Raw genomic sequence first — 10607 nt, 5'->3', positions numbered from 1 at the left:
TGTGTGTGTGTGCGTGTGTGTGTGTGTGTGTGTGTATGTGTGTGTGTGTGTGTGTGTGTGTGTGTGTGTGTGTGTGTGTGTGTGTGTGTGTGTGTGTGTGTGTGTGTGTGTGTGTGTGTGTGTGTGTGTGTGTGTGTGTATGTGTGTGTGCATTAAGGTGCATTTAGCTGTTTCTGAGAAGTCCATTGATTTTTACCCTCTCTCTCTGTAACAGGAAGCAGTAATAATGAGGCCTTGAATTAATAATTTAAATATTTCCTAAAAAAAAGACCTCTCAGCCTGATACCACACCACCTAGTCTGATACCACACCACCTAGTCTGATACCACACCACCTAGTCTGTTACCACCATCTAGTCTGATACCACACCACCTAGTCTGATACCACACCACCTAGTCTGTTACCACCATCTAGTCTGATACCACACCACCTAGTCTGATACCACACCACCTAGTCTGATACCACACCACCTAGCCTGATACCACACCACCCCTGATACCACACCATCTAGTCTGATACCACACCACCTAGTCTGATACCACAACACCTAGCCTGATACCACACCACCTAGTCTGATACCACATCATCTAGTCTGATACCACACCACCCCTGATACCACATCACCTAGCCTGATACCACACCACCTAGCCTGATACCACACCACCTAGTCTGATACCACACCACCTAGTCTGATACCACACCACCTAGTCTGATACCACATCACCTAGCCTGATACCACATCACCTAGCCTCATACCACACCACCTAGTCTGATACCACACCACCTAGTCTGATACCACACCACCTAGTCTGATACCACACCACCTAGTCTGATACCACACCACCTAGTCTGATACCACACCACCTAGCCTGATACCACACCACCTAGCCTGATACCACACCACCTAGTCTGCTACCACACCGCCTAGTCTGATACCACACCACCTAGCCTGATACCACACCACCTAGTCTGATACCACACCACCCCTGATACCACACCACCTACTCTGATACCACATCACCTAGTCTGATACCACACCACCTAGCCTGATACCACACCACCTAGTCTGATACCACACCACCTAGCCTGATACCACACCACCTAGCCTGATACCACGCCACCTACTCTGATACCACACCACCCCTGATACCACACCACCTACTCTGATACCACATCACCTAGTCTGATACCACACCACCTACTGTGATACCACACCACCTAGTCTGATACCACATCAGGTAGTCTGATACCACACCACCTAGTCTGATACCACACCACCTAGCCTGATACCACACCACCTAGCCTGATACCACACCACCTAGCCTGATACCACACACCCTAGCCTGATACCACATCACCTAGTCTGATACCACACCACCTAGTCTGATACCACATCAGGTAGTCTGATACCACACCACCTAGTCTGATACCACACCATCTAGTCTGATACCACACCACCTAGTCTGATACCACACCACCTAGCCTGATACCACACCACATAGCCTGATACCACACCACCTAGTCTGCTACCACACCACCTAGTCTGACACCACACCACCTAGTCTGACACCACAACACCTAGCCTGATACCACACCACCTAGTCTGATACCACACCACCTAGTCTGATACCACACCACCTAGCCTGATACCACACCACCTAGTCTGATACCACACCACCCCTGATACCACACCACCTACTCTGATACCACATCACCTAGTCTGATACCACACCACCTAGCCTGATACCACACCACCTAGTCTGATACCACACCACCTAGCCTGATACCACACCACCTAGCCTGATACCACGCCACCTACTCTGATACCACACCACCCCTGATACCACACCACCTACTCTGATACCACATCACCTAGTCTGATACCACACCACCTACTGTGATACCACACCACCTAGTCTGATACCACATCAGGTAGTCTGATACCACACCACCTAGTCTGATACCACACCACCTAGTCTGATACCACACCACCCCTGATACCACACCACCTACTCTGATACCACATCACCTAGTCTGATACCACACCACCTAGCCTGATACCACACCACCTAGTCTGATACCACACCACCTAGCCTGATACCACACCACCTAGCCTGATACCACGCCACCTACTCTGATACCACACCACCCCTGATACCACACCACCTACTCTGATACCACATCACCTAGTCTGATACCACACCACCTACTGTGATACCACACCACCTAGTCTGATACCACATCAGGTAGTCTGATACCACACCACCTAGTCTGATACCACACCACCTAGCCTGATACCACACCACCTAGCCTGATACCACACCACCTAGCCTGATACCACACAACCTAGCCTGATACCACATCACCTAGTCTGATACCACACCACCTAGTCTGATACCACATCAGGTAGTCTGATACCACACCACCTAGTCTGATACCACACCACCTAGCCTGATACCACACCACCTAGCCTGATACCACATCACCTAGTCTGATACCACACCACCTAGCCTGATACCACACCACCTAGTCTGATACCACATCACCTAGCCTGATACCACATCACCTAGCCTGATACCACACCACATAGTCTGATACCACATCACCTAGCCTGATACCACATCACCTAGTCTGATACCACACCACCTAGAATAATACCACATCACATAGTCTGATACCACACCACCCCTGATACCACACCACCTAGTCTGATACCACATCACCTAGTCTGATACCACACCACCTAGTCTGTTACCACCACCTAACCTGATACCACACCACCTAGTCTGATACCACACCACCTAGCCTGATACCACACCACCTAGTTTGTTACCACACAACCTAGTCTGATACCACACCACCTAGCCTGATACCACATCACCTAGCCTGATACCACACCACCTAGTCTGATACCACACCACCTAGCCTGATACCACACCACTTAGTCTGATACCACATCACCTAGCCTGATACCACACCACCTGGTCTGATACCACATCACCTAGCCTGATACCACATCACCTAGCCTGATACCACCACCTAGTCTGATACCACACCACCTAGTCTGATACCACATCACCTAGCCTGATACCACCACCTAGTCTGATACCACACCACCTAGTCTGATACCACACCACCTAGCCTGATACCACACCACCTAGTCTGATACCACACCACCCCTGATACCACACCACCTACTCTGATACCACATCACCTAGTCTGATACCACACCACCTAGCCTGATACCACACCACCTAGTCTGATACCACACCACCTAGCCTGATACCACACCACCTAGCCTGATACCACGCCACCTACTCTGATACCACACCACCCCTGATACCACACCACCTACTCTGATACCACATCACCTAGTCTGATACCACACCACCTACTGTGATACCACACCACCTAGTCTGATACCACATCAGGTAGTCTGATACCACACCACCTAGTCTGATACCACACCACCTAGCCTGATACCACACCACCTAGCCTGATACCACACCACCTAGCCTGATACCACACAACCTAGCCTGATACCACATCACCTAGTCTGATACCACACCACCTAGTCTGATACCACATCAGGTAGTCTGATACCACACCACCTAGTCTGATACCACACCACCTAGCCTGATACCACACCACCTAGCCTGATACCACATCACCTAGTCTGATACCACACCACCTAGCCTGATACCACACCACCTAGTCTGATACCACATCACCTAGCCTGATACCACATCACCTAGCCTGATACCACACCACATAGTCTGATACCACATCACCTAGCCTGATACCACATCACCTAGTCTGATACCACACCACCTAGAATAATACCACATCACATAGTCTGATACCACACCACCCCTGATACCACACCACCTAGTCTGATACCACATCACCTAGTCTGATACCACACCACCTAGTCTGTTACCACCACCTAACCTGATACCACACCACCTAGTCTGATACCACACCACCTAGCCTGATACCACACCACCTAGTTTGTTACCACACAACCTAGTCTGATACCACACCACCTAGCCTGATACCACATCACCTAGCCTGATACCACACCACCTAGTCTGATACCACACCACCTAGCCTGATACCACACCACTTAGTCTGATACCACATCACCTAGCCTGATACCACACCACCTGGTCTGATACCACATCACCTAGCCTGATACCACATCACCTAGCCTGATACCACCACCTAGTCTGATACCACACCACCTAGTCTAATACCACATCACCTAGCCTGATACCACCACCTAGTCTGATACCACACCACCTAGTCTGATACCACACCACCTAGCCTGATACCACACCACCTAGCCTGATACCACACCACCTAGTCTGATACCACACCACCTAGCCTGATACCACACCACCTAGTCTGATACCACATCACCTAGTCTGATACCACACCACCTAGTCTGATACCACACCACCTAGCCTGATACCACATCACCTAGCCTGATACCACATCACCTAGCCTGATACCACACCACCTAGTCTGACACCACACCACCTAGCCTGATACCACATCACCTAGTCTGATACCACACCACCTAGTCATTGTGGAGGCTATATACAGGGTATTACGGTACAGAGTCAATGTGGAGGCTATATACAGGGTATTACGGTACAGAGTCTATGTGGAGGCTATATACAGGATATTACGGTACAGTGTCAATGTGGAGGCTATATACAGGGTATTACGGTACATAGTCAATGTGGAGGCTATATACAGGGTGTTACGGTACATAGTCAATGTGGAGGCTATATACAGGGGGTACCGGTACAGAGTCAATGTGGAGGCTATATACAGGGTATTACGGTACAGAGTCAATGTGGAGGCTATATACAGGGTATTACGGTACAGAGTCAATGTGGAGGCTATATACAGGGTATTACGGTACAGAGTCAATGTGGAGGCTATATACAGGGGGTACCGGTACAGAGTCAATGTGGAGGCTATATACAGGGTATTACGGTACAGAGTCAATGTGGAGGCTATATACAGGGTATTACGGTACTGAGTCAATGTGGAGGCTATATACAGGGTGTTACGGTACAGAGTCAATGTGGAGGCTATATACAGGGTATTACGGTACAGAGTCAATGTGGAGGCTATATACAGGGTATTACGGTACAGAGTCAATGTGGAGGCTATATACAGGGTATTACGGTACGGAGTCAATGTGGAGTATTAAAGTGACTGCTCATAGATGATAAATGAGAGCAGTGTAAAAGGTGGTGGGGGGGCAATGCAAATAGTCTGGGAAGCAATTTGATTAGATGCTGTGGAAATTGCGGATTGCTCCTTCAACGTTTAAAGTCCTTGCATGGGTGTGGTGACTGTGGGCTTCTTGGTGACGGTTAGTGTGTGTGTCTGTAGCCAGAGAAGAAAACAGCTTTGAGTAATGTTTCATTAGGAATCTCTTCCTGTTAGAGGCCATCACACCACTCCCAGTGGACACACACAGCTATTGGGACACAGAGAGAGAGCGATACAGAGAGAAAGAGAGAGAGACAGGCAGAGAGACAGAGAGAGAGAGAGAGAGAGACAGAGACAGAGACAGAGACAGAGAGAGAGAGAGAGAGAGAGACAGAGAGAGAGAGAGAGAGAGAGAGAGAGAGAGAGAGAGAGAGAGGAAAAGGAAGAGAGGGAGAGAGAATAGTGTGTGTGGTATGTGATGGACGTAAGAGAAAGATTGATGGTTAGAACCTCACCCAGAAAGAGAGAGAGAGAGAGAATAGGTAGGTGTAGGTAGGAGAGGGAAGAGGGATGTGGACAGGGTGATGAAGAAGGAGAGGGAAGAGGGATGTGGACAGGGTGATGAAGAAGGAGAGGGAAGAGGGATGTGGACAGGGTGATGAAGAAGGAGAGGGAAGATGGATGTGGACAGGGTGACACCAGCAGGTGTATCTCACTGATCATCCCCAAAGCCAACACCTCATTTGGCCGCCTTTCGTTCCAGTTCTCTGCTGCCTGTGACTGGAACGAATTGCAAAAATCTCTGAAGTTGAAGACTTTATTCTCCCTCACCAACTTCAAACATCTGCTACCTGAGCAGCTAACCGATCACTGCAGCTGTACATAGTCCCATCTGTAAATAGCCCACCCATGTTTACCTACCTCATCCCCATACTGTTTTTATTTCTTTACTTTTCTGCTATTTTGCACCCCAATATCTCTACTTGCACATCATCATCTGCTCATTTATCACTCCAGTGTTAATCTGCAAAATTGTAATTATTCGCTCCTATGGCCTATTTATTGCCTTACCTCCTCATGCCTTTTGCACACACTGTTTATAGACTTTCTTTTTTCTACTGTGTCATTGACTTGTTTATTGTGTTATTGACTTGTTTATTGTTTACTCCATGTGTAACTCTGTGTTGTTGTCTGTGTCACACTGCTATGCTTTATCTTGGCCAGGTCGCAGTTGCAAATGAGAACTTGTTCCTGGTTAAATAAAAAGGTGAAAGAAAATGAAAAGGCTGGTTCCAGGAATAAACTAATAAACTAGATAAAAACACTCCTGGTCCTAGTTCTGGGTTGTACTACCAGATGGAAACACTTCTGGTCCTAGTTCTGGGTTGTACTATCAGATGGAAACGCTCCTGGTCCTAGTTCTGGGTTGTACTACCAGATGGAAACACTCCTGGTCCTAGTTCTGGGTTGTACTACCAGATGGAAACACTCCTGGTCCTAGTTCTGGGTTGTACTACCAGATGGAAACACTCCTGGTCCTAGTTCTGGGTTGTACTACCAGATGGAAACACTTCTGGTCCTAGTTCTGGGTTGTACTATCAGATGGAAACGCTCCTGGTCCTAGTTCTGGGTTGTACTACCAGATGGAAACACTCCTGGTCCTAGTTCTGGGTTGTACTACCAGATGGAAACACTCCTGGTCCTAGTTCTGGGTTGTACTACCAGATGGAAACACTCCTGGTCCTAGTTCTGGGTTGTACTACCAGATGGAAACACTCCTGGTCCTAGTTCTGGGTTATACTACCAGATGGAAACACTCCTGGTCCTAGTTCTGGGTTATACTATCAGATGGAAACACTCCTGGTCCTAGTTCTGGGTTATACTACCAGATGGAAACACTCCTGGTCCTAGTTTTAGTTTTAGGTTATATATAATTCATAACAGATTACACAAACAATCCTAAATCTAATTTCTGAGATTCCATGAAGATGGCTCCTCTCGTGCGTGCGTGTGTGTGTGTGTGTGTGTGTGTGTGTGTGTGTGTGTGTGTGTGTGTGTGTGTGTGTGTGTGTGAGAGTGTGTGTAGCTCTGCAGTACATTACTGGAATCTAATTAGACTGAGAGACTGAGTGCACTGAGACAGGAAACACACACATACTCCACCATTTCATAAATCAGACGCCTACAGGGCTGAAAGGGAGAGAAGGATGGGGAGGGGACGTTGGGTAGGAGAGGAGAGGGGCTGGGTAAGAGAGGAGAGGGGCTGGGTAGGAGAGGAGAGGGGCTGGGTAGCAGAGGAGAGGAGGGGTTGGGAGGAGAGATTGGGTAGGAGATGGGAAGGGAAGGGAGGTTGGGAGGAGAGGAGAGGAGAGGGGTTGGGTAGGAGAGGAGAGTTTGGGTAGGAGAGGAGAGGAGGGGGGAGGTTGGGTAGGAGAGGAGAGGTTGGGTAGGAGAGGAGAGGAGAGGAGAGGTTGGGAGGAAAGGAAAGGTTGGGTAGGAGATGGGAAGGGAAGGGAGGTTGGAAGGAGAGGAGATGAGAGGGGTTGGGTAGGAGAGGAGAGTTTGGGTAGGAGAGGAGAGGAGGGGGGAGGTTGGGTAGGAGAGGAGAGGTTGGGTAGGAGAGGAGAGGAGATGGGAGGTAGGAGAGGAGAGGTTGGGAGGAGAGGAGATGGGAGGTTGGGAGGAGAGGAGAGGTTGGGTAGGAGAGGAGATGGGAGGTTGGAGGAGAGGTTGGGAGGAAAGGAGATGAGAGGTTGGGAGGAGAGGAGAGGTTGGGTAGGAGAGGAGAGGAGAGGTGAGGTTGGGTAGGAGAGGGGAGGTTGGGTAGGAGAGGAGAGGTTGGGTAGGAAAAAATATGGGAGGTTGGGAGGAGAGGTTGGGAGGAGAGGGGAGGTTGGGTAGGAGAAGAGAGGTTGGGTAGGAGAGGAGAGGTGAGGTGAGGTTGGATAGGAGAGGAGAGGGGAGTTTGGGAGGAGAGGGGAGGTTGGGAGGAGAGGAGAAGTGAGGTTGGGTAGGAGAGGAGAGATTGGGTAGGAAAGGCGAGGGGAGGTTGGGAGCAGAGGAGAGGGGGTTGGGAGGGGATGTAGGGAGGAGAGGGGAGAGGAGGGGAGGCGAGGGGAGGCGAAGGGAGGTTGGGAGGGGAGGTTAGGGAGGGGAGTTAGGGAGGAGAGGTTAGGGAGGAGAGGTTAGGGAGGGGAGGTTAGGGAGGGGGCATCAATTAAACTGGAGGGCAGACACACAGTCCAGTTACACACATTGTCTGTATAACTCATCTGACCATGACATCTTCTTTTGTTGACTCTCTTAAAGAGTACATTAAACACACACCTCATCAACCATTAAAAACCCCTAATGGAGAAACACTGTAACCTGATCATGCTCATCCCACTAAAACGCCCACCAAATCAACCATTAAAACCCTATTGGAGAAACCCTACAAGACCTATTAGGCTGGATAGCCTAAACATTAGGCGGATATGACCTCATCGGCCTACTACAGATTCCTATCTGTCTTTGATCATCACTTCGAACTGACGACGATATGATAATCACACCTGCGTGCAAACAGACCGCTCACAGAATATCGACACTTTACCCCCGCCGGTCACCGGTTGGACATAATGGGCAGCAGTCCACCTGGCCGTAGCTGTAAAACGCATTATAACGGTACGGGACGCACTGTCCTAAACTAAAGTCCCTCCTCTAGACTCTGGTTTGCGTTGCGGGGCCCGCATGCAGACAGACAGGTGCAGCGTGTCTGACGGGACTCTCCTACTGGGCCATAAAGATGTATGTATTGTAAACAGTGTAACCTTATTTGGAGTCTAAAAAAATATTGGAAAATGATCGTCCCGCGTTTGAATCTAGTTGTTCCCAGGCCTATAGAGGCAGTGGAGTCGGCCTAGGAAAGCCTACCTGCAGGTTGTGCTGTTGATAAGCATCATCATTACAACACATCGTTTCATTTTTTTTTTTAATTGAAACGACAACATCAGTTCACCTACAGGATATAATCAATAATAATAATAATAATCGGGATTGTCTGTTGTGTTTCGCTGTGCACCTAAACGGAACTCGGTGAAATAGGTGGTGTAAATAGGACAACGCCTTTTAAACGGACTATCCCCTCTCCGGAGTCCGCATGCACGCAGCACGAGAAGAGCGACAGAGTGTGCTGTGCTGCGCGGTGTAGACTACCGGGAGGGAGGGTGAACAGGCAGCTACATTCGCTCTGTATCGTCAATACGGCTGATGTCGCCTAGTCTACTACAGTGTTTGTAGCGGTTGTAGAGAGCAGAGACCCACCTGCCGAATGCGGTTCTTGTGCGGCGGTGTCCCTCCTTCCGGGGACGTGCTACTTGACGAAGCCATTTTCCGTCGTTCTGTCTCGGTCGCGGTCCGGTGTCTCTGGCGTAGCTATGTGTTTCTCCTGGTGCTCCTTGACGTTCCGTCTCCCCCGACCACCGGGATGGAGAGGCAAGGTCTTGTTGACCGTGCGAGATGGGGCTTCGGTCGGCCTCAAAATCCACAGGGCTCGGGGATGCCCCGGTTCGTCATGATACTGCGGCAGCGTTGGTTTTTTTTTCTTCAGTTAAAAAATCTAAGTGTCTGTAAGACAAGGAAAGCGTTACTGAGGGGCGGAACGAGTGTTCCCCGTTTCAGAAGTGCGCACGAGTGTTGTCTTCCTAGCCTACTACAGCCTCTCTGCGTGAATCTGCGTGTTTGAGAGAGAGAGGAGAGAGAGAGAGAGAGAGAGACAGAGAGAGAGAGAGAGAGAGAGGGAGAGAGACAGAGAGAGAGAAAGAGACAGAGAGAGAAGGAGAGAGGGAGAGAGAGAGAGAGAAAGAGAGAGAGAGAGAGAGAGAGAGAGAGACAGAGAGAGAGAGAGAAAGAGAGAGAGCACTCCGGACCCCCTCCTGATAGTTTGCTCCACTGTTTTGCTTCTCTTCCCTCCCTCCTTCTCTGCAGTAGCTAGTAGCTCTCAGCTGTCAGCCCTGACAGACTCAACACAGATTGAATACGGATTTCAGTGCCAACAGCAATTGTATTTGAATTTCATAATTTTGAATTTGTATTAGGATATTGAATTTGAATTTATATTGCAAAAAAAATTGAATTTGTGTTGCAAAAATTGAATACGTGAATTCATAAATTGAACTTGTATTTCATGATTTGAAACTGTGTTGAATGAATATTGCATTCAGTTTTAAATGGTAAATGTAATTTAATATTCAAACTAACTATTTATTCTCTAAATTTAGATTCAAAACCAGAGACAACATCCTGGTAGTTTTTCCTCCAGGAAAGGTAGAGAACAGAATCAAACACTCTGTGGTAAACAGAAGTTCTATACAAACAGAGTGGTACAGAGAGAG

The 10607-nt window shown here is 48.8% G+C and overlaps 1 protein-coding gene across 4 annotated transcripts in view; it reads right to left on the bottom strand.

Annotated features, from left to right (window-relative positions):
* Positions 1-9976, bottom strand: part of LOC110515949 (uncharacterized) — a 234461-nt gene extending 224485 nt beyond the window's left edge. For 2 of the 4 annotated variants that reach the window (XM_090188230.1, XM_090188245.1), the window contains exon 1: positions 9538-9976. In XM_090188230.1, the coding sequence (XP_090044356.1) occupies positions 9538-9603 (66 nt within the window). In that variant the 5' untranslated portion in view covers positions 9604-9976. The remainder of the gene's footprint in view (positions 1-9537) is intronic. The other 2 variants (XM_090188231.1, XM_090188246.1) reach the window with 1 other exon arrangement.
* Positions 9977-10607: the final 631 nt, after the last annotated feature.

Source organism: Oncorhynchus mykiss, chromosome 10, assembly GCF_057628025.1.
Source record: "Oncorhynchus mykiss isolate SJ-2025 chromosome 10, ASM5762802v1, whole genome shotgun sequence".
NCBI lineage: Eukaryota > Metazoa > Chordata > Actinopteri > Salmoniformes > Salmonidae > Oncorhynchus > Oncorhynchus mykiss.
Note: the sequence above shows the minus strand (reverse complement) of the source record. Positions and strands in the feature narration are given on the sequence as shown.